This window comes from Camponotus vicinus, unplaced genomic scaffold (genome assembly GCF_025532165.1).
Source record: "Camponotus vicinus isolate PSW18456_S1 unplaced genomic scaffold, iyCamVici1.0 SCAF_1, whole genome shotgun sequence".
NCBI lineage: Eukaryota > Metazoa > Arthropoda > Insecta > Hymenoptera > Formicidae > Camponotus > Camponotus vicinus.
The window spans coordinates 7,402,319-7,428,499 of NW_028141945.1; the positions used below are offsets into that span (position 1 = coordinate 7,402,319).

The window sequence follows — 26,181 nt, forward strand, 5'->3', positions numbered from 1 at the left end:
ATTTATATCTCAAATATGATATTTTTCATTGACAAATAGAAATAAAAGATCGTAGATAGAATAGTTATCGAAATCTTTTTCTAGAAAATAAATAAATGTAATCTAATTGAATGACATATCGAAATTGAAAATAAATCGATCGAAATTATCGCCGATATATATTTTATTTTGAGCACTAGTCGACGTGGAAAAACTTCTCGAAAGTGGAGTGAAATGAACGAATCCGTAAATCAATTAAGTAGATTAAAATTGTCAAAGTACATAAGAGAGTATGTGTATCATAGCGAACGTGATGAAGCTGTGTCGGAAGCGTCACTCAATAGCGAATGGTTATTAAGCGAAATCCGGTTAGTGTGATATACCTACCGTATATCTCTAGATATTAACTTCTCTCTATAAATTAAAGAGATTATTCTTGTCGATCAACGCAACAATAACGATTAAAAATTTCAGTATAAATTTTGTCCCATCGTAATACGCTATTAACATATTTTGAAATATAATATATATTTTTTATAGAGAAAAAAAATTATTAAAATTCAAAATATGATAAAGAAAATGCCAGACACTAAACATCTTTAATTATACTATTACTTTAAGTTACATCAAAAATATTTGATTAGCTAAAAATTAAAAAATATTACCTTTTTTAAAAAATATTAAGAAATAAAAGATTCTTTTCTTTTTTTTCATAATTATATTATTAAAAAAAAAAGTTAGTCAATCTTTCTACGTTTTCTATTTGATGAAGAAATACACGGTGACGTGACAACAATTATTATCGTATATAAAAATCATTGTACATAATTTTGTTATACATTAAATCATGAAAGGTTAAAACAAGATTTCTTACAAGTGGCACATGAAAGGAATATGAAAAAAACATAGGAAAATGATCACACACAGAGCTTTTGAGTATCGTTAAATATTTTGCTTTACAATAAACCTTAAGTAAACAATTTTCCTCCCGTTATTCTTCTTACAATTAGATCCTTCTCCTCTCATTCCGTTTATAGAAAGACAAATTTTATTTATTTTTTTTTTCATATATCTTGCACGCAATAAGAGCTCTACAGAAATGTACAAGATCTATTTAAAAAAATAGATACATCACATCCATAAAAAAAGGTTTGATAGGGAATAGAACTATGGATCGGATATTAGAAAAAAATTTTGATACAATCTAGGATATGACAATCATAACGGACAGACAGACGGGCAAGATTTTTGCGTGCAATTCACGACAGCGGGACATATTAAATTATGAATTAATGAATCGATAGTTAAAAAATTTAAGAGGAAGTTTATTGGAGTTCCTGTATCGAGCGGTTATTGACGGTGACGGACAGATGATCCTGTTTCTCTCGCGGGAGCATTTTCAATTGTCTCATGCTTCCACCGGTGTCGCCGGTGCCGGCGCTTCTTCCTCCTTTACCTTCTTTTCCTCGCCTCCCTTCTTGGACCAGTCGGGTTTCTTCTGCAAAATCGAGAAAATGTTGCGATCAAATACATGGAAATCTCGTTACACGTGTTCGAGATTAGATTCGCACACTGGTTAGCAGTGTCGGGGTGAACGCTCGCAAAGCAGGGACGACGGTATCGAAAAGTTTCGAAAGGGGCTATTTAGTCGGAAGGGTTGTATGTTAAAAATTTACGAGAATTTACGATTTATGCAAAAATTGCTTCGTGATTATTGTCATGGATTGCGTCGTCATACATTATCCAATCGCGAATTTTTGTGCCAACTTTTAGGATCGCGTATCCCTTACAACCGAAAAAATTCTCCCGACGTTTTCGTAAACGTCATCTGGCACTGCGCTCTGTTTGGAGCATCTACAAAGCCGTGCAGATTGTTAGTAAAAATAAAGAGAAACGGCGAAACAAGCTCTTTATACTAGCCTGCGAAATAAAATAAATAAAAGAAACATCGAAACGCGGTAAAACTAAGACAATGGCTTGCAGCATCGTTGCAAATTTTTAGGAGCAATGCGTCTAAACGTCATAAGAAAATCACGAGTACAAAGCAAAAGAAAATATCGAAAAACGATTTGCATTGAATGCTGCATCACTACGAAGAACTAGGTTAAGAACGAAGAAAGCTTTTTCTGTATCCTATTCCTCCATTCTTCCACTTTCATATACACGCACATATAATCTATTTCTTCTCCTATCTACTCCCATCTATCACACACATCATTCTTTTCCACGCATGCAAATCGAGCTACAAGTTGGTTGTTAAAGCTTTACCTTATCTTTTGACGCGTTCTGCGAACATAATGCAAGAGCAATATTATTAGTCAACGGATAAGACGTGGACATTGAGTAAGGATTTAATATACACATTACATTTAAATATTGTTTAACAATATTTAACGTATCGTTCGTGGCTTACACTCGTAAACCACGATCGATATCGTAATCGATACACGCATATTGATAGTCGCGAAAATATCTTTAAATTATTTATGTATCGCAAATTCGGAAAATATAATATGAAAGAGATTTTTTGATATGTCAAAGTGCGTGTATAATTGTGAACAAACAAAGACGAAACAACAAATCCTATACATTTACAGCCTGAAAGCATGGCAGCCGAATGACGGCGATAAGGCAAGCTGCGAAAGAGCTTCAACTAATTAAACGAAATTTTAGTTTCAGAGAGTGCGTTTCAAATTCTTTTCAGGCGATCTGGTATTTCTCTTTTTATTTACTCTTTTTGCCGGACGAACGATTTTGCGTGAGAAAGTGCGCGGCAATTAACATGTGTGAACAGAAGATAAACGAGGTGAGTGTGCGGAAAAACGGAAGGCAACGTATAATTAGATAGTAAAGAGTAGAAAAACGCGAATGTATGTGGGTGCAGGCATGTGTGTGTGAGTAAAGCGCTTCTGCCATTATGTACGAAATAAAAGTGAAGAACTATCAGCTTCAAAGCCATTCTCACCTTTTTTCACACTCTTCTTAACCTTATATTTTATCTATTTCGTGTGTGTATATTTCGTGAGTTATGCTATCGCGAAGATTTTTGCGTAATTACATAGGTAGAAGTAAAGGGAAGGGAGATTAAAAAAAGATACGAATACCGAAAACAAATTAGACAGTAATCGCCGCGATATGTTGAAGAAAAAGAGCGCGATAAAAGAAATTAAACGATGTTTCAGAGAAAGGCGAATTAGTGAAGTTTTACGAGGGGGGAAAAGAGGAAGAGAGAGAGAGAGAGAGAGAAAGAGTAACGGTACGATTCTCGATAACACCTGACCTTTTTCCTTATCGAATATTTGAAATACGCGTTCGCCTAACATCGTTGTAAGAGAATTTCTCTTATCACGCGACAAGAAAATATGAGCACGTTGGGGCAAAAATCGTATCTGATTTTGCATTAAATATATATATATATATATATATATATATATATATATATATACAGGGTGTATCTGAAATGATGCACTAAACTTTAGGAGCGTATTCTAGAGGTCAAAATGAGACTTTTTTTTCCTATGAACATGGGTCCGCAAATGAACCCCTCTTCGAGCTAGAGGCCCCTAAAGTTTGGGGAAAAAATTAAAAATTGGCTGTATTTCAGAAAAATTATTATTTGATCTTGGTTTTGACGTTACCTATCACCCTCTCTTGAGAGATAAATAAATTTGCGTTGCGGGTGTTTGGTCAATTTCACACATTTTCGAAGTTTAGCTCGGAGGGGGTTCATTTGCGGACCTATGTTCATAAAAAAAAAAAAATCTTATTTTGACCTCTAGAATACGCTACTAAAGTTTAGTGCATCATTTCAGATACACCCTGTGTATATATATATATATATATATATATATATATATATGTTTGTATCGCAAAAAAACTATGATCGCGTTAACATTCTCGTACGCAGCATCGCGTTTCCATTACACAGAACGAAAAGAATCGGGAATTGGGTCAGTTTATCGAGTTTCGCATCCAGTGCGGATGCAAAGACAAAAGGAAGAGAAAATAAAAATCAAAAGCGATTTGTCGCAGTGAGAAACTCCACAGATGGAAAGGAAATAAACCGTAAAAATAAGGAAAAAGTGAAGAAAACGAGAAGGGGTAGAAAAATTTGTCGATAAAGGATGTCGTGACGAAAGAATCGGACATACGAAGAAAACATCTGACTTATTCACGTGCACTCTCTTCTGGATCGTTTATTGTCACACAACTTATCGTTTTTATTTATATATATAATAATTGTACGTGAATATGTTTACGCAGAATCGGCTTCTCTCTCTACATCGCTCGTTTTGACCGTCTAGCTCGGAAGAGGAAATATAATCAAATATCTATAACTCCTAGAATTGTTTGTGCAATTTTCAATCCTCACTCGTTAAATTTGTCGCGGCGCTAACGAACTAGTTTGCCAACAATTCAAACGAACGTGACGACGAAAACGTGCTAGCGAATCATGCGAGACGTCGATAGAAATGATATCAAAAGTGTTTTATGCATATTTATTTTGTTCTTTTCTCTCCTGTACGCTTTTTCGCGGTTCATTTTCGCGCGTGCGTGTCAAGTCGATTGTAAAAACGCGATTGTGTCTCTGGTATGTGTACATGAATACGCGTGCATGTGTGTATGTGTGAAGAAGTTTGACTTTTTCGTTTGGTTTCGATTTTTTTCTTTTTTTTTTGCTTCTTAATAATGATCTGCGCTTTATTGAGATTTCGCACTCAAACTGTGGTTTATTTTCTTATATTAAATCTACTTCTTGGTCTGCCACTCTGCCTTCTCGGACTTCTTGGGCTGTGAAGAACAACACAAATTGCCTAGTAAACTACCACTACTACTATCAGTACATATACGAGAAAGGATTTACAGATTGTCCTTTTGAGGAGATCACGTTCGCGCAACGAGAAAAGTACTCGTCTAATTATATAATTTTTTTTAATCATTGCGGTTATCGATTATCACGATCATATATTTTGCGGTTAATCAATTTGCATAAATTTAACGGTTTCGAAATGACAACACTCTCATATATTCAATTGAAAATATCGCAGTTCGATGAACCGATGATTAATTACCGCTATTATATATCCATTATATAACCAGCCTGAGATTTTCGGGAAATTTAGCTTTCAAATTAACCGATAAAATAATACTCCGGGAAATATATCATGATAAACGTTTTACGGCAACAATATCGAAATGCAAACAAGAGCATATACGTATATAATGCGGATCTCCTAAATTGGACATTGAACAAAAAATTGCTAATACGAAGAAAACCTGCCAATTGGTTTTTGTACACAAAAAGAAAACCAGGGTTACAAAAACTGTTTTTTTTTTATTCAAAACATTTGTTATACCACCCGTCTTACGGCTGTAAAAAATAGCGTCCATTGCAAAACTCAAAAAAACGCATACTCCCTCCGGTCTTTTGCCAACCGTAGGTTGGGGCAGCAGTCGGGAGTAAAAATCGTCGATATAAATTTATCAATTAAAATAAAAAATCCGCAGAAATACAAGATGTACAAACATATAACAAGTATATAAATAAATGAATTCAAGATGAAAATTGAAGCGTATATTTCGAAATACATAAACGCAAAAAGAAACATGAAATTTCTCAGCTTGTATCTCTGCAAAACTCTTTTTGATGAATTCAAAAAACACTTGAAGTAGACCTTTGATGGGCAGGGAAAAAACAAGTTTGCGAAAAAAATATTCACGTCTCTTAAACGCGAAAATTCTATTGAAAACGGTTGTCCTTACCTCCTTGTCCTCTTCTTCCAAAGTGAATTCCTTCTTCTTGACTTGCTTCAGTTGATTACGGAAATTAAATTCAGCGGCTTTCTTTTGGAGCTTGGCAAACTTGTTCTCGTACTTAGATACCTTCTTCAGGGTGGGTTTCATGCTACAGTGAAATGAAAATAATAAAAAATTATAATAAAATATATCAATGATTCTCCCCGAAGAAAAAAAATGTATTGATATTGAAAACAATTCTTATTATATATAATAAAATAAAGAAAGAATACTTACAATTTACCTCGGAGATCGTTGACTTGGCTGTTCAAGTCCGAGATCTGCACGTATCGAATATTTCTATTAACATCCATTACATTCGATATTGTGATATGATTTGTTCATGCGTATTTAGTCATCTTTTTTTTTAATATACAAAATAAAGGAAGAGAGTTAACTGTTTCGAATATGTGCATTGAGCAAAGTGATATCTATTTGCAATGCGATAATATTCGTGTTTACAAACGTACTCTATATAATAAATAAGAAATACTCTAGGTATCTGAACTTTTAGATTTACAAAGAAAAGTTTTTTCCCCGAAACAAGAAGAAAGCTGTACAATAATGATTCGCGTAAACGGTAAAAAAGCATAATAAAGAACAACGCGGATTAGTGAAACGACATGATAATCCAGCCACAAACGGTTAGTCGAAAAAAACCAACAAATAGGCAAATCAAATCGTATTGGCATGCGTCCTGCGTGGCAAAAGCAGGCAAGAGAGAAAGAGACGAGAGGGAATTTACATGTTGAGCCGCAAGCGCGTAGATATTCAGCTGGCGAGCCACTCGACGAATCGAGATTGACAGTAAATTGGCTTGCGGATTAACTGCAATAGCGGATGATGGCAATGGTTCGGTAATAGAGGAGCGATTTTGCGATGAGAGATGGACGAGTGATAACGGAAAAATGGGGGAAAAAAGAATTGGGAATCGTAGAGTAAATAATAAAAAATACCCTATTGCGGGGAAGGGGTAGTATTTCTATCATGATACGATATGCATTGCAAGAACAATTTAATCAAAAAGTAAAAATTTTAGCAGAATTGTATTACCGACGAGAATTACACGCTATTTGCAAATTAGATAGTTGTGCGATGAAATAATTTTCTATCACATTTTAGTTAGAATTATCGCGATAAAAATATTGTTGGTTATTTTATTCAGCTTCGCGGTAAAAAGAAAAAAAAGAAAGAATACACATATACATATGAAATTGCGATTTTATAGCGATTTTAAAAAGTTTCACAGACTATTATAGTAATAAAGATACTTTTTTAAAAACCATTTTTATATCTTGCGGAAAACATATTAACCTGCTACAATATCCTAAAGAAATAATTCCACAGAATTGAGTGAATATCTGTAGAATTCATCGTATAAATTCATGCAAGACATGGACAAATCGTCAGATTTATTGCATTACATATGCAGAATCCCGGAACAGATTAAATGTAATTTCCAGTCGATTCGTATCACTGTAGTCTCCATCGTATAAAATCTTCGTTTCTGAAACTTCCCTTTACTGCTCTTTCGAATAATATTGATTATTCTACTTTTCTGGAACAGTTTTCTTAGGAGCAAAGATTTATTCTAAAACTACTTGTCCGATTCTCTCTCTTTCTTCTTGAGAATCATTCAATTATTTTTTTTTTTTGGTATATCCTTCTTTTTTCTCATTCTTCTCCTTGTGCAAATTATACAAGAACGGAAACGACAAAAGAGAGAAAGAGAGAGAAAGAGAAGTGAGAGATTGGATACGATGGGGTGTGAATTTCATTTTGGCCAATCAGGGGACCGGCTGGTCACGATCAGCCGTTTCGTCCGCCGTGGATGATGAGAAAAAAATTACAAAATCCACTACAATCCGTTTTCTAGACTGCCAGAGCTCTGTTCCTCTCACTCGAAGCGTGAAATTATCCCTTGAAATCGATACTTGGTCGGTTTCATTGGCTATTTTATGTTTGCTAACGATACGCTTTTTTTCATGTAACACGATTCAATTATCCTATAATAACAATAACATTAATTTTCGAAGCAGCGATGTAAACACATGAAAACGTAGAATAATTATTGCTAACGATTCTCACGATGCATCGTGTAAATTTAAATGGAAAATGATTCAAAATTTGGTAAAATTAATTGTAAATTTATAGCAAATCTATCGAAAAAATAATGAGAGGAACATAATTTTTGTTCGAGAATCTTGTCGCGAAAGGAGAACAGAGTTCTGCCAAGACGAATCCGCTATTTACAGCCTAATTGAACACCATGGCAAGAGGACACTGACAGTCGGCGGTGCGTGCGAGTCGGTGCAAAATCAATTTCTCTTCGTTTTAAAGACATTGTAGACGCTTGTACGTGTTTCACTCCAACGTCTCTCTCGTGAGTCGGAAATTTCGTATATTACACATTTACTATCCATCTCACAAAGATCAATCGAATGGGCGAGGGCTGGGTTCGATTAATCGAACAAAAAGGAAAAAAAAGACAAGAGGAAAGTTTTGCGGCCTGAAGATTTTCACAGCATGGCACTTCGGTCTCGTGATCTTTTAATCCGTTTTCGAGCCAGTCCACCTTTGTGAGAGTTAAGAATGGAGAAGAAAAGAAAAACGTGATAGGAAGAGATAAACAACCAACTTTCGGGGCAGCTATGGAGTATACGATAATCGTTTTCCGAAGAAAATGATTTGCCGAGTATCTATGTATGTATCCATTGTCGGCTAATACTTTTCTCGATGCGATCTCGCATCGTATCGCAAAACGATTACGTTTTAACGAAGGAATTTAATAATGGTGTGCTTTGAACGCGCGATATATATATATTTTTTTTTTTTTTTAAACAACAGTCGTTCTATTACACGATTATGAAAATTCACGTCATTATTTAAGCATTAAGAATAATAAAATAAAAAACACGCGCGATATGAAATTGCTTGTTTTTCTTTCTTCACGACGAATATGAAGTGCCATACTTCTCATTGCGCTGCTAGAAAATATTAACGTGATAAACGTAAATTAAGTTCCATTCATTTCTCGATTGATTCACGATTTCGATCGTAAATAAAGTTTATTGGTTCTAGTCGTATTTAATTGGAACGAAATTAATAGAAAAGTTAGTGATTATAGAAGCGCTTATTACTGTTAATTCAGCTGCAAAATCTCTTTATTCTCATAAATCACTATTATCACTATTATCACTAGTACGCTTTTAATCAGAGAATCTACTCGAACTATTCCGCTGTTCGATAATTAAATTAGTACTCCGATTGACAACTTATATTTCTTTTCTTTAAAGAGTCGACATAATTAATTCATTTTTAAAAATAATGTAAAATAATATTGTGTAAGAAATTATGAAATAAACCTAATTTACGGAAATGTTGAAAATAAAAAAAATGAGGAAAAAGGACAATTTGTGTTAATTTACTGTATTAATTTAGTATATCAATTAACATGAATATTATCTAATTATTCATTCAATCTCCGAATACAGTAATATTACAAAACGAGAGAGAGAGAGAGAAAAAGAGGGAGAGAGAGAGAGAGAGAGAGAGAGAGAGAGAGTGCTTGTTTGGCGACGATTAATTTACGTAGCATGATACATGATTCCGGCAATGAATATTTCAGCAGAATACGAATCTATCGTTAATCACGTAAAGCTCCGAAATATCAGAGTGATCGATCAAGTTCTCAATTACACAAAATTAATCAATACGATAATGAAGTTATTCACCCGGTTCATCAATCCTGTTACCGTATCCAAGCGCTAATTACCCCGCGTCCATTCTGTATACATATATATATTGCATATCTTAAACAACTTATTAGTTAAAAAAGCCATGCATGCGCGATAAAGCAAATTTGTTTGTATTTGAAATTACATATATTCGTGCTGCGTATGATGGAGTGTTAAAGAGGTAACGGGATGTAGTAAGCATAAAAAAGAGAAATAGAGAGAAAAATTGTACATGTGAAAAAAGAGAGAGACGTGAAGCTTAAGAGACGAAAGAAAAAAGGTAAGGGGAAGACACCGTAAAAGTTGCAATAATTTACAAATTTTTTTTATCATCTCTTTTTTTCTTCCGCTTTCCTTTCTGATTTTACACCGCACATCTACGCACACGTACGCACGCACGCACGCACACGCTCACACACACACGCGCGCGTAGTCACGCGCGTCTCAGGCACACAGTGTCAGTTTAGTCTCGCGTGAGACTAAGGAAGACTTGTTTTCGATGATCCCCATGGGATATTTTTGTTTTCTTCGATTTTCTACTTTTTTTTGGCAACAAATCTATCACTGCGAAATCGTGCGCCTTTCTCGTTTCACGATCATTTTTCTCGGCGCACGAAACGCAACGTTAACGATCTCAATCTGTGATCGTCAATTGCGTAAATCTATATGCGGACGATTATTTGTTGTAAACTCGAGAAAATATGCGAAGGAGTATATATAACAAAATCAGCGTCTTTTCTCTATAAGCTTGCCCAGCCCTGACTCGAGAATAAAGCTTCTTTTTTATTTTCATTGGCGAGTTAGTAGAAAGCTCAGAGAGATACAGTTGCATTATATGGTTAGATAATAGAAAGACAGTATAGACTTGTGACAAGACACGTTACAAGAGAGAGCGAGTGGATACGGTGCGCATTTAGCCAGACAGTAAAGATAGACGATAGAAAAGATAAAAGGGTTCAGATAGATTCACGGTACGTTACGCGATAGAAAAAAAAAGAGAGAGAACGAAGGAAAAATAGAATAGAATAGAACAAAAATATGTGACCGACGAAAAAAATATTCCGTTGCGGCACTTCATATTCACGAGAAAAAAGAGAAATTCTTTTCACTGTTATTCGCGGTCGTTCCGTTACGCGTGTCGCAAAAAGATCGCATTAAAAGAATAAAAAAAAAGACGAATAGATCGTCATTTAAATTATCGAGACAGGACTGATCAAGATTACAAAGATCCGCAGGATGGCAAAGTTTTGTCATCGTCGAAGATTCTTCCATGTGCGTTTCCAACGTGGGAACTTTTTCCATTGGTTTGCGCCCCGGAGCAAATCTGCGTTCGCGCCGCAAGTGTTCTCCAAGAAAAACATCGTGAAAGAGAGAACAACAAATCGAAAGAGAAACGTATATACAGAAAGGGGAATGAGCGGAGAAACAACGCGAAGAGAGAGACGGGGATCGGGGAAGGCTTGGTGCCCTTATATCGTCTGATACGCGTGGGTCGGCGAGGGTGGAAAATGATGAAAAGAGACGTGCGATCTGACGGTTGCTCTCTTTCTCCTCGCATTGTTCGCCGTTGTCGCTGCGCTCTTCACTTTTCCTGTACCTCGAAGTCCCTTTTTCGAACTTCACGCTCCAAATCCCACTTCTGACCCTCACAAAGGTAGACGCGGTCGTGATACATTTGGCAAATCTTCTGCAACTCCACTACAAAGAATACGGAGAGTCTCTCAGAAATCTTTGGTTCCTCGATATGTTTGCTTTTCTGACAGCTTAGGTAGTGGGGCACAGGCGGAGCGAGAGACAGACGCTTCTCGCGTGTGATCGATCGCACGCGACGTGTTACGCGGTTGTGTGAATCGTCTCGAATCGTCTCGAAAGGTGAAAATCATGGAAATAATCACATTTATCCGACAAGGTAAATCTCGATAGAATTCAACGGCACGTACGGAACGTGATTTTTCGAAAGTAACGTTGGAAAATATATTTGACAAATTTACTGGAAAATCGCCGCACATCTATAATTGCAATCTGCACTCGCGATACGCGAAACAATTACGTTGCCATTCCTGAATAAGTAAACATTACACGAACGGTATCGGGATAATTCTTTTTGCTTTGTATGTACAGCAACTAACTGAAGTCAGCTTTACATATTTTAACGGGGGAATATAAACCGCGTGACTCGAATACTAATACTAGAGCATACCACGGACGCGATGCTGGAATCTCAATGAGAGAGCCTCGATGTCGCAATAAGCAAAACTTCCGAAATCTCCGATCCGAGTAAATTGGCGCGGTTTCTCTCTCGCTCCACGTGCGCGGCAATAAAAGTTGCGCGGCGCTCAAATGCCTAATCGCGCGTCGAGAAAATCAAAATTTTTCCCAGCTCGGGCGTGACTTGAACGCTCCGAAATCTTTTCTTTTCACGAAAATCGCCCTATCGTCGACCTTACGGATGTAGTATCGCGAGGATGCACGGCGTCGCCGCCTTTGAAACTTCGATCTTCGACAGATTCGCAGATCCCGAGCTACTCCAAACGTGATTGGAAGCGCCGCATGAATAGGAGAGAGGTGCGCGAAATCATCGCGATCATCGCGCGAGTTCTCCTACCAGGTGATCTAATTGTTTACCACGTTGCCCGTTTAGCTTTCCAATTCTAAACGAATCCGTACGGGATAAAACGAAGGGACAAATTAAACGAAATAAAATAAAAACGAGATCGCGTTTTCGTTTCTCATACTCGCTCGTGATTCGCATCTTGGATGCGATTTGATCTTGTCGAAGTGACACCGCAGTTGCAATGGGGACAACGGCGTTAAATAAAGATAGAAACAAGAGGCTCGTTGACGTTAAGATCCGTTGCGGCGATATAGATAAGTTAATGTTGGTTACGTTCCGGCAAACTGTCCTCAAAGTCTCATAGAGAGTTTGGAACATTAGTGTCTCGCGGCATTTCCCTATCTAAGAGACGTGCAAACGTGCTCGAACCGAAGGTTCAAAGATCCGTCAACTAGAAACGCCTTAGAGAACCGTTCGACCAAGGGTGTCGCTCGGTCAAGCACGTGGCAGAGTTAAAAAAATCACGTGAATAAAGAGAATAGGACAAAGGGGGCGCGGGGAGAGGGAGTAAAAGTTGGACAAAAATAATATATGCAAGTGACTCGATAGGCTCTCTCTTTTAGGCAAGCCGATCGTAATTACCTCAAACTGTTTCAACCTAATTTGCCTCTCGAGGTCATACTTATCGCCCTCGAGTGAGTACATTCTGTTCCAATATGCCGAACAGATCGTCTGCAACTCGGCTAAAAGAACAAAAAGTTAATGGAAAAAGGGGAAAATAGAATCTGTTGAGTATGTTTTGTCGTCTCTACCCTGTCGGGGCTGTTTTAAAAGTTAATTCGCGAGCGAATTATATCAAGTATCAAAATTATAAAGTTTTAAAAACAAGTATATATATGCATATATATTCATATACATATATTGTATATAATAGTTGATTAAAGTATTATTACCTAATTTATTGACGTTGATATGATAATGATGATAACTGTCAAGTAATTAATTTAAGGATGCTTTGTATGCACAATCCCAGCAAAAAGTAGCTGAAAATCAATATTGACGAATATATCCACTTTTGGTGTATTTTGAGCATGAGAAATTGCGTGGAATATTACAATTTGATCTTAACTACAGTGCAGAGATGTATTTTTTAATATTTATTGCGTTTTTACTGAAATATTCCGAATTTTGTTAATCGAAATGATTAACTTTTGGCAGAGAATTTCGCCTTGTGTCAGATACATGGCTAATTTCATTGAATTATATTTAATATCTTTTTAACCAGTTAGTACTTGTATAATATTATTTGTCCAAATATTTCCTCTGTATCTAAACTACACTTTTGCAAATTTTAAACAAATTCTGAATATTATTTCCATGTGTTTTTGTCATTTGAATCGACGTGGTTATACGTTTCCCATAAGAACACATGTTAATTCGGTGCAAATTAAAATCCTTATAACTTGTGAACGCTTTAGTGAATCGATTTAAAAATTGTACTGAAGATTCTAAACATATGTAAGGACATTCTGTACAATTTTCATTAAATTCTCAATATTTTGAAAATAGGTACAAAACATCCTTAATTTGTTACTATTTTTTAGCATATTAATATCAATGAGTTGTTTCATTATATCCTTCGTAAACTTGGATGGTTTAATGACACGATAAAAAATTATGTAATATATTATGTAATTACGTAATTGACGATCTATGATTTTCTGTAGTGACTTATATTTTCGCACTTGCGAAGGATTATTTATGAGGAAATGTGTGAAATTACCATAGAGGAAAGAAATGAGTCTTTCGCGTTGGAAGCGAGAAGCACGAAGCTGACAATCGCGTAATCGTTAACCCGACACGGGAGGCAAATGGAGAATGGGAGAAATTCGACGGAAATTGTGGGCGAGAGGATACATGGAGGGCACTGAGAGGGTTTGGATCGGTGATGCCTACTCGCAAGTAAATGAACAAAATTCTGTCTACTCGCATACGCCTGCAATAAAATAACATTACTGAGACAATTCTACGTTGAGCGATTCTATGAGTCGCGAGGGATGCTACGTTAGAGCTGCTGCTTTTAGGAAAATACTCAGCCTTTCGATATCTACGACTAAATTAACAGCTTATGCAAATCGGAACAGTCGCTAGATACAGTGAGATGCGCTTCGCGCAGTGTGACAAAGAAAAAAAAAAGAACGAAAGACAGGAAAAGAGTATTTGTGTGTATGGCGTTAATCGCAGCGTCGCGCTCATCTCTTTGTTTGTCACGAAAAAAAACTTTTTCGACCTCCATATCCTTTTTGGCGACTTCGTATTCAAGGTCGTACTTCTCCCCCTCGAGAAGGTTGATCCTCTTATGATACTGGTTCAGAATGGACTTCACGCTAGCTGTTAAAATTCAAGTCACTTCTTGAAAAAATGCTCTCGTACAGGCGCCGTTTAAAGTCTCCTAAATGTCCATTGTGTATCGCGAATTGATCCATTTACCTCTCACATCGTGAGGTCGTGTATATCGTTACGTGTTACAACAATTTCATCATGTCGTAAAGGTATTGTAATCGGTTTATAATAAAAGGTATTGTATTCGCGAACGCGACAAGTATGAAATCTATTTCGCGCAGATGACTCGAACGAACGATGGCTGAAATATGAGGACGGGAACGAGTTGGGAATGAAATTGGTGTGAAAGCTAAATCAAGATGTTATAAAGTACTGCTGTCCTACAGTGACACGAAGATTGTCTCAAGTTTCCGACCATAAAATCGCGCTCTTAAACCATCTTTCGAGACTTCATTTTTGCGAAATTTGAAACAATCTCGAGTCTAGGTGAGATAATATAGATATTCGCGCATAGATAAAAAAGTAATATCGTAGTAAGAAACGTTTATACAATACTTCACAAACGAAATAAGCGTCAAACGATCACGTCACGTATTTTAAATGATAAAAAACAATAAAGATATTATATATAATGCATGTGTTGTGAAGCAGTGTATAATAATTGATCGCAATTCGACACCTTTAACATGTTTCAAAAAGTGATGTTATTCTGTTATTTTGACGTGTTTCGTGCCAGAATAGAGTGAGTAGTAACAAGCCGTATTAACACAATATAATTAAAATGCGGATAAATCTATAATTCTTAGATCACCGTTAAATTCGCCAGAGATTCGTGACAGGATTAAACGAAGAGAGCAAAAGAAAACAGTGAGAGAAATCGCGTTCACATTAATGCGAAAATAAACAAGGTGCGATATAAGAATCAAGACGGTAATATATATAAATCGACGGCAGTGTTGTGCGTTACGTAGATATAAAACAAAAAGAGAAAAGAAAAGTGTGAGAATGGAAAACGGTGCGACGAAATAATGCGAAGCTCGTGTTCTTTGTCCGACTGCAAAACGGAAGCTACGACGAACGATTCAAGTTTTAGCAAAGAGCTATTAATCATTCACAAAGTTGCTCGATAACGATTATTCATCAGCTCGGTTAAAATTTCCTCGAATAAAAATAGCCGTGATGCAACGAGCCAAAGTCGTAAACTCTCCCGGCAGAAATTAAAAATGAAAGTTATCGATCTTACAAGTGTCGCAATAAAATTATAACAGTTTAGAGGTCTCTCGCTATTTTTATCGAGTGTTTATCGATGATTAAATACAATCGATATGTAAAATTGTGCAATTGTCGCCAGGTCTCTCTGCCAAAGCTCTAATTACGTTCGTCGTCGCCCTACGCAAATATGCAACTGAACAAAGATCTCTGCGTTACACAAGTGCAACATTGCGCATTTCTCGTTAACTGTATCGCGAGCGTCGCGATTATTATCATTCTGCACGTAAACGTTCTCGCGTAAACGTTCTTGCAATTGTTGCTCTCTCAAAAGTACCTCGAAGTCCTTCTTCTTAACAATATATTCGATGTCAAATTTTTTATCCTCCAATGCCGTGATCCTATTGTGGTACTCGCGCAGCACGCGCTTTACGGTCTCTGTGTGTGATTCATCAGAATAAATAAAAATGTAAAAATGCAAAAATAAAGACGCGCATGTAGGGAATATTCGCGTTAGTAGTATGTACATTCAGATCATCTGAGATGTTTTTCAACTATTGTGTTTTATCGTGTTTTTTTTCCCAAGAGATGAAAGACTGTTTTAAGATAGAAAAAAATCTCATTAATTTGCAATATAAGAATTCTTGAAAATCGCGAATCATTTTTCGTGCCTTTCCAACGAGCTTTTTTTATCTCAAAAAGAGAAAATCGAAGATAAACGATGATCTATAAAGAAATTTATCAAGTTCGCGATATAATGATTTTAACAAAATTCTGACCTATGAAAAATTGTAGATAAATATTATATACTATTATTGCGACTTAACGAAAATTTCCTTATTCTCTAAATAAATGCAATTTCGTTTGATTAAAGACTATTACATAATTATATGAGAAATTTTAAAAATTCAAATTACACTAAAAGTTATTCGAAATATTTTGTGTAATTCATTCAAGTTGGTATTCTATCAATTATATTTAAAGATGTACGATAAATTTAGCTTTGTTCCCAGAGAATTGTTCCGTGAATGAGAAATTACTTTGTTCGAATATAAACGCGATTCGGCGGTTTCCCGTAAAATTTCGTATCGAGAAGCAAAGTACCTTCGTTGGCATCGTCGACATTCTTCGGCTTTCCGCAGCGTTCCTCGATTATGCGCCTTCTCTCGGCCGCTTTTCTTTCCTGTTCCTTCTTCAATTCCTCGGCGGCTTTCTTACGCAACAGCAACTATAGACACATGGAATATTTGTGAGATTCATTTCGGAGGAAAGGAAAACATTTCGTAAGCGGACGAGAAAAGTTTCACTAGGAATATTTAATCGGGAATATTTATACAGAATATTTCGCAAATCGCTAACGACATGAAACACATTGACGTAATTTAAATGGAAATGCGAATTTAAACTTCGGGATATATCGATAGCCTGCTACAAACAATATAAATAATTTAAATTGCACGCGATGAAGCGGATTATTATAATGCTTGTCTGATCTATTAAATATAAAGTTGTCCATTTATACGATCGGTGGTTAATCGTATTGAAATGGTTATTAAAATAAATGGACGTCAGCACGCGATGCGGGTAATTAATTCTTGTATCCGTAAATATTTAATCGTGTAATAACAGAAAGATGAAATGAATATAAATTAATACGCGCCGTTAGATGATGTTCGGCTTGCAAGAGAAACATCTCTATTCATGATTTACTCGTGAAATAATTTCAACTTGTGGCCTGTTCTCTTTTGGTCAGCGAGCGAGATAACGTCGGTTGAAATTTGGTGGATTGTAAATATTGACACAGAGGAAGGAAGGAAGGAAGGAAGGAAGGAGAAAGGTGGATTTGCGGGAAAATAACATTTCGCAGGACCAGCAAACGCGAAAAGATTCTCCAAGAGGTAATCTGCATACACACGGAAAACTTTATGTACCGCGAATGCGAATGCTCGCGACACTGCACAAGGGAAAGGAGAGGAATCGAAGGAGAGAGACGGACGAATGTTCTGAAGGATGTTGCGCGACGATGGGAACAGAATGTAAGACGTGCCCATAAAGTAAAGGTAAAAAGGCGCGCGCGAGGATAAAGTTTGGAAAGTTTCGGACTACGGTTGAAAAACAGAGCATTGAGAAAAACGAAGAGAGGAGGGGGCGAACAGGAGAGAAAGAAAGAGTAAATGGAGAAACGGATGTGATTTCCGTTACGAGAGGTATTTCGCGAGAAAATCGGCACAAAAGAGCCAAAGAGGATTATCCACGGTATTGTGCGCCAGCTACAACGTGAGAGAAGATTATGGCGTGCGATGAAGCAACGAGATAAAATCGGAAATAAAAGGAAGCTCGACTTGGCTATCGATAATGAGCAGTCGATATGTAACAAGAATATGATATAATTTAAAATGTACTTGTGTGGGAAAACCCCTAACGCGACGAGAGTTAACGCGATTCGTTTGAAGAAATGAAATATGATGAGGAGGACTCGCGTGACTTATCGTGAACGCGAGTTTTAAAGATATAAGATATTCCGCGAGTTTTAAAACTCACTTCGTCGTGTGACGAAATTCGCGAGGGAAGTAACAAAAAACAGTCGGCGGACTTACCCTGAGCTTCTTCTTCCTGTCGGGGGTCATGAAACCCTTTTTCGCCTTCTTGGCTTTGGAAGCCTCTTCGAGGCGGGCGCGGACCTCCGCCCTCTTCCTCTCGGTCTCCGCCTGTTTCCTCTTCTTTTCCTGCATTTTTCGTGCAAAACTGCCTTAAAACATCTCATCTAAAAAAGCCCCGAGCATCTCGCGGAGGTGCGATGCAAATTTGAAAAGTATTCCGCGATTCAATGTCGTCTATTATTTTTTCGCACTATTGTTCTTCTTTTCAAACTAAACTTTCCCGGATCTTAAAGTGAAACGGTTGTAATTGCAAAATTTACAATAATTACTATGATATCAATTTTTCTAATTGAATAAAAAATAGTAATATTCTATCATTAGAATATAAGTCCAATTGTCAAAGTGGACTCTATTAATTATATATCTAATTAATCTCTAATTATTATCTAATCTATCTCAAAATTTTGTCATACAATGTAAAAATAAAAAGTCATCTTGTACGTTGATTGTATATTTTTGTTTGATTTTGAAAAATATTATTGTATCCGAATTATGCTATTTCTTGTATCTAAATTATGTTATTTTTCATTATGCGTTATTTCGCAAAACTAATATCGCTAATTTAGAATATTCGCAATATATTTTATCCTGTAATAAAACGAGCGTAAGCTCCTTTCCGACGAAAGGATTCCTTTCATCCATCTGGTAAGTAGCCGTCCTTTAAGAGGCGACTTTATGTTTCTCTAGCTAGTTTCCCCTCTTACGTACATCCTCGATGCGCTTCCTCTGCAAAAGAGAGAGAGAATATTTCTCGTTAGTACGCTCTGTGTCGCGAGTCGCATGCATGCGATATTTGAAACACTTTTTACAGCACGATCCTTTCGACTATGTAAAAGGATATTTCTCAACGGCAACGAAAGAGAGAGAGAGAGAGAGAGAGAGAGAGAGAAAGAGAGATTATAGTAACAGTCTTCAGTGTTTCAGATTTTGCCATCAAGGAATATCTTACAAAGCATTAGCGTAGCGAACATGTTTTCGCGTGTTTCATAATGATGCAGAGCTAATGGAGTCTGTCTTAAGTGATATAACTTTGTCGCCGTTAAGAGCTCGAACAGCGCATACAACGAACGTCTTGTATAATAACGTTTTGCGCAAACAGCCGAGCGTTCCACTTATATGTTACACATATTTTCGGTCGACCATTGGATCTGCATTTTATAATAAGTTGCGCACATTTTCGCTATCGACAATACGAATCTCAAAAATAAAGAAATATTTGCGGCCTACATTTATATATTATACATATAGCATAGAATATATATATTATATATTATATATTATATATTATATATTATACACATATAGCATAGAAGCAACGACACCGGAAACATTTTTACATGTGTGAATTTGAGACATTCTTTTAATAAATTAAACTAAATTTTTAATATAGATAATGGTAGTATTTCATTTGTATTGTTTGTGGTAACAATAATTTCCTTTGTAATTAAAATACAAGATATAATAAACATAATAACTGCCTCATCCGACTTTAAAAATAAAAAAAATCGCTGACATATATATTTTGATTCAAAATTGTTTGTGGTTTGTAATGATTTTTATTTGTAATTATGTCGTTTTTCTTCAATTGTAAATATATATCACAATCTTTAATAGATTCAATTGCAAACGAAAGGAGAACCACGACAAATAAAACATTACAAAATCATTCTATGAGTCAAAACGTATCAGCGAACTTTTTAAATGTTATTTTTGGCTTTGATTATGAATACAATTGTTATTACTATTTACTAAATAAACGAAATACTATTATTTCTTATATTAAAAATTAATTTAAAAAAGTAGAGTGCTAAATTCATTTAAATGTGATTTTAGTAACCGTGACTTTAAACCTTGACACCCAGAGAAATGTTATTAAATAACACCGCGATATGAATAAGCTTAAGAAATGAGCTATGAATAAGCTTAAGAAATGCTGACGTTGTTGACATTGTTCGCTATTACACAAATGCTATTAATAATTGACGATTTACGAGATACGAATTAAGTATTAAATTTCTTAGCATCTTTATATTATTTATTTCGATATTAAATTCTGATCCAAAATTCATATTCAATACGAATATAAGAAACACTCATGGTGTTGCATGCTGTGAGCTATACTTGGTAATATTAAATAATAAATATACATTATACATTTATAATTACAGAAAAAGCGTTAAAGAAACATACGCACAGCACAACAATAAAATATCACATCAAAAAACAGATATCATTCCTCATGCGAGTCTGATATCTACTTTACCCTAGGTTTGTTCGATTGTTTTTTTGTCTATAGTACTCGTTCTCTGGAGTTCTATGTTTCACTATAATGGTTCTCTATATACAATTATAGCTTTAATTGAAGGGATAAAGCGAGGATATATTTGTGAGGAAACAGTCAAAAGTTTGCTCACGATGACCCAGCAAATAATGAGAATTATTTAACGCGTGATATTAACTAAAAATTAATAAATATTACAATATTGTATATAGTAATATATTATTACAATAGCGTAATATATTTTGAGATACTTAAATATCTTGCAAAATTATTATTATAAAATATTTTTAAAGATTATTAATCTTTATAGTTGTAGAAAAGAATCTAAATATAAAGAACTTGTAGTATTCCGTGTGCGAGTTTAAACAATGATAAAACTAAAATTACCTGAATACTTTTTAAGTGATATTATATAATAAAAACTTTGTAATTATCAATAGAAAGTTTAGCAAGTGAGACACTTCTTGTCTGAAGCCAGCGCTCGTCGAATAAACGAATCATCAAACTTCGAATAAACGAATCATCTGCAAAAATGTGTTCATATAAGAGTTTTAATCAGTAAATGGAAGTTCTTCAACTGATTCTTCGGTAAACGTCCTTTCCATTGAGTGCACTCGCGCTGAGTTTTACTTTGCAATATACACCGACAAATATCAAGTATTTTTGCGTCTCAAAGAGAAAATTTCTCTTGAACGAAAGGAATCGAATCGCGATACGAAAGGGGATGGATCGTTTTATAAATATAACTGAGGACAAATGACGGAAAAAGAGAACGGTATAGAAAAATAAAATATGAGAATAAAATATGAGATGAAATATAAATTATTATGGTAGACCGCGTTTCTGTGACAAATAAAGAAGGTTACAAGTATTCTCAGAGGTGAATTTACAATTAAAAATCTGCAACGATTTTGTTCCTCTATAAACGGATAACGTGAGTGACAAATAGCTTGCTCGAGTAGCAAGAAAGAGGAAACATAAGATTAGACGAGAAGAGCGGGGAAGACCGCGTTAAATAATGCCAAAATAAGGGTGAGAAAGCGTGACGATAAATCAGACAAAAAGTCGAGCTATGGAGCATACGGAAGACAACGGACGTGCCAGTCGTAATGCGACCGTACTATTTTCCGTTCTTACAGAGCGGAAATTTTACGGTGAAATTTGCGAAATGTATGTTACTACCGTGTGAAGCTAAAAGCCTTCATTAACTTTTACATTTGCGGTTGGCGTCGCGCAAATTGGCTTCATTATGCAAAAGAAAACTATCTCATCGTGCAAACGAAGAATTGTCGTCTACGAGATGGACATTATATAGAAATGATGACGCATTAATAGAAATAAAGAATAATTTGTTTATTTGTTGTTTGTTCATTTAAGAATTAAATAACAGAAATAAAACTCAATCGAAATAAGTGAAAAATGAAAGAACGATAGGGAGTGAAAAAATCAAGGGATATTGCTGGGAAACTGAATCGTGGAAAGTTTCTTGCGAAAGGAAAAACGAGCGAAGAATAATCGGGATGAGAAGCGAGCTTCTATGATCGCCTCGTCATCCTACGTAGCATATAAATTTTTTCCAGGACGCACAAACTGCGTGGTTTATTCTTGACCACCATCTATATCTTCTACTAAGCTGCTTCAAAATGCCACTGTGGTAGAAAACGAGGCTCGGTCTGCTCGAAAACCTCGACAATCGGAGCTTTGTACATAAAAGCTTGATATCGTATAATATCATAGGAGAATGGTTTATTCATGAAGAAACGTGTATTTGAGACTGAATTTTTTTACATATATATTGAAATTAGTCTGTCATTAAATTACGATAAATATATGTAAAGTAATTTGGAAGAATTTTAATTTCTAAGAAAAATAATAAAATTAATTTGCTCAATAAAATAATAAAATATATTATTCAATAATATATATCTATATATATAATATTTTTTAAATTATTTCTTTATAATTATTTCGTTAGAGATTGAAGTACTGAAGTCAAATACACCTTTCGGCAATGTAAATCAAAGGATTCGTGGTAGAACATTCAATAGAAACCGTTCAATGGAACTTTTCTATTTTTATCGACAAGGTCTATACTATCTTCGCTAGGGTTACAGAGTTTACGTTAATAATTTTTCACAGAGAATCGCAGAGAGCGCAAACAATGCATACCTTTCGATAGTTGCGCTAATTTTACTGCAGGGATTCAACAAAAGGCGAGTGATGTTTCAGCATTTTCGGTCCAAGTGTGAAGATCAGCAGCGTCGAAAATCCAACGAAACGATGCAATATGAAAAGGAAAATGTAATATTAAGGAATATCCGATATGCGCTCTCCCGTGAAACTATGCGCCGCGGCTGCCTCGATCGTTGCTCTTTTCAATAATGAAATAAGCACGCAAAAAAATGCGTGATAGGGGAGAAAATGCACAGATTAAAATACACACCTAACCTCATCGTCCGCCATGATGGTGCTTGGTTGTTGCACGCGTCTACCTAAAAAAAAAAGAAAAAATTACAAAACGATAAAAATATTTTTTATTAGCATTTATGCCCTGCGCTGAAAATCTCTCGGCACACGCGCTACTAATAGCACGTACCATCGGAATCTCCCCTCTTTCCTAGTTATTAAAATAAATATGGACTTGCATAAGCGAACGTAATAAACGCGCCTGCAGCCATAGCTCTCCGTATTACGCGGAACAAGGTTGCGTAAAGTTCTCATTTTTCTCTTTTTTTCTTCTTCTTTTTTGCGTATGCATACTCATATCATATGCGTAAACGTTTTCGCGTTTCCGTGATATGCGCGGTTACAAATGGAGCGGACGAAAATAATGACGGTACGACGTGAAACGCAAACCGTCGAACATCCGCGCGGACGGAAATATTAATAGCGGAATCGCAGAGACGAAGAAATTTATCGCGGCGACGCGTCTCTGCCTCTTTCGATAAATACGATCGATCTCAGGAGTGTGCCCTCGAAGTCGATAAATCACGGCCGTTACGTGGGTAGATTTCGTCGTCGAACGCATCCGAGAGGGTGCACGCGATGGAATATCTGGCGGTGTAGAATATCCGACGTGTGCGAAAATAGACGCCGGTCGCGTCCCCACTTTTCGCGCCGTGCGTCGTCGAAACGTCGGGATACGGTCGACGCGATCCAAATTTGGATGCAACGACCTGGTAGATATCCCGTCATCGGCGGCTTCAGCCGGATTCGATGTCAAAACGGCGAGACGGACGGATAAACGGAGTCTCGCTCGCACATCGCCATGAAAAAGAGAGAGAGAGAGAGAGCTTCGTATACGAATGTAGCTTCGCGCTTTTTAGGAATGACATTTCGTTGAAAAGAGACGCGATGCAACCGAGGGAAAATACGTCAACGCGCCGGGGGGAGATTCGCGAGGATCTCTTATTAGCCAAATTTCTGTCGCAAAATCGTCGCGCTTGCGGAATATCGACTTGCCATAAGGCACAAGACGGAACAACAAAGTTTCAAAACAGATAACTTATATAGGTAAACTTCTGTGCGCGCAACACCGAAATTGTGCAATTCGGTTACGGAGGTAACAATTGCGCATTTAGCGGCGCTTGCACCGCGGCCAACGACGCGCGCTCGTTGTCAGAGCTCCAAGCATCCAAGAAGATGGATTGTGCTTGTCTGCAGTGGCATTTCACATTCCGAAAATACTTAGAACGTTACCGTTACACAGTCACGAGCGAAATGTCGCGAAATCCTCTAACGAACAATCGTAAAGTAAGATCTCATTAGAGTATGTACAAAATGATATTTATAATAATGGTATTTCTCTAGTTTTTGCCTTTATTTGTTACATGTAATAATTATTCGACTAATAATAATTAATTAAAAAAGTAATGTTATATATATATGTGTATATATATATCTTTTGAATATTGTTTTAAATTTGAGATTATTAAATACAGAGAGAAAAAATATTCTTTATAAATCATATAATAAATATTAAAAATTTTTCTAATTATTAATATTTATTTTAACAGATATAATGTTTTTGTGTCATTAACGAAATTAATATGCAAATCTATCAAAACCGGGATATCATATGATATAATGAAATATATGGTATAATGAACTTTTATGGAAATTATTAAATTTTTATTTTTTTGATAATTAATTATTATTACGACACATGCTGCAACGACTCCTTTTATATTTGTAACATGCGATCCACGCCTTTGCTAAGTATAGATCTCCTCTCGCGCTCGAACCATTCCAAGACACGTCCTACCACATCGAAACGTGCGTACCGTCTCCGATGTCAAAGTAGCAAGCTGCTTCATAAAAATAGACAACTCGCTAAATTTCATTAAACTATGCAAGAAAGGCAACCTGCCGCTTGAGGGAAGCTATATTTTATATAAACTTTATTATGCTAAATCGAAAATATAATGCAAATCTAATCCTTTCGCTAGAAAATTTAAAAAGAAAATTGAAAAAGACGATCCCGTAAAATAATGGCGCAAATTTCGACACCATTGATTGATGATAGAGGCAATATTGTATAATTTTTCGAATTGAAATTAAGATGGAATAGCAAGAGATTAGCATAGAAAAAAGAAAGATTCTCTGTGATTGATACATATACATATGTGCACATATTTCGCTGAAATACTCCAAATAATCGATCAATAGTCGATTCGAACCGATAAACGGAAGAAGTTCTCGTTCATCACTTTCAACTTCGCGTCACTTTCAAGACGAGCGATTGCTCGTCGGTGATCGCCGATCCGTCACTGTCTCGGAAGGCTTGGGCGGATCAACCGTCACAATCTTGAAAAGTATCTTTCTCGTATAGTCACTCGTCTCACTGACACTCCATAAAATGCAGAAACTTTTCCACAAACAGCGAAACCTTTCATAGCAACGACTCATTTCTTGGAGGGGAGAAGATCGCGAGTCTTCTATCTTTCTGTCTCTTAGTTGAAGGTTCTCCAGGCCTCTTCCTGGAGAACGCGGGACGGTCGACATCTTTTGAGGACACTTTTTGAAGTTTTCACGATGCGACGAGGAGACCGCGAAGATTGCACAGGAAGATGGGCTTACCTTGTGGAGAAAGCTTTGCTGGCTATGACTGGCCAACCGGACCTTAGGCAGCTGACTGTGCCGTATCGTGGATAACTTAGTCGACTTCGTGAACCTCCACTATAGACCGTTCACGTGGTCACGGCAGGACCAATAGCGGCACACCATTGGCCATAAGCATTTTTAGACGAGAGCTCTGCTCGCTCCGCTTGCTGCCAAAAATAATCAGAAACTGAAAACGGAGCCGAGCCCGCTTGGTACGCTGTTAAACAGCTCGCTCGACTCGTTTTGCTGGTTCTTCCTCTGATTTGGTTTATCGTAGCTGTTACGAGGCGAGAACAGAGCGGTCTTGAACTCGTTCTCATCCTCGAACGCTTCGAATAATTATAAGGGATTATTAAAAAACGATATGTGATCCACGCGTCTACTGACATTGATAAAATTAATAAAATTTTCCCTCAATCAGAAAAATCATTTTTGATAATCTTATCTGCACTCGCGTAGAAAGAAATAGTATATACATTTATATATTTTTATGGTTTTTATATATCAAACAGTTTCCTA

At 36.2% G+C, this 26,181-nt stretch overlaps 1 protein-coding gene across 20 annotated transcripts; it reads right to left on the minus strand.

The window, feature by feature from the left end:
- Positions 1-909: 909 nt before the first annotated feature.
- On the minus strand, positions 910-25,783 carry LOC145970952 (troponin I-like). Of its 20 annotated transcripts, none has more exons than XM_083098069.1 (10): positions 25,639-25,783; positions 23,008-23,051; positions 18,987-19,004; positions 18,216-18,344; positions 16,723-16,846; positions 12,709-12,809; positions 6,013-6,056; positions 5,743-5,884; positions 2,248-2,265; positions 910-1,477 (listed from the first exon to the last, which is right to left on the minus strand). In XM_083098069.1, the coding sequence occupies exons 2-10, from the start codon at positions 23,020-23,022 to the stop codon at positions 1,388-1,390; spliced, it is 681 nt and encodes a 226-aa protein (XP_082954195.1). In that variant the 5' UTR covers positions 23,023-23,051; positions 25,639-25,783; the 3' UTR covers positions 910-1,387. The 20 variants fall into 20 exon arrangements, with proteins under 20 accessions (XP_082954195.1, XP_082954200.1, XP_082954186.1 ...); XM_083098074.1 differs by lacking the exon at positions 12,709-12,809 and adding an exon at positions 14,357-14,457; XM_083098060.1 differs by lacking the exon at positions 12,709-12,809 and adding an exon at positions 15,956-16,056 and having other exon boundaries at positions 25,639-25,778.
- Positions 25,784-26,181: the final 398 nt, after the last annotated feature.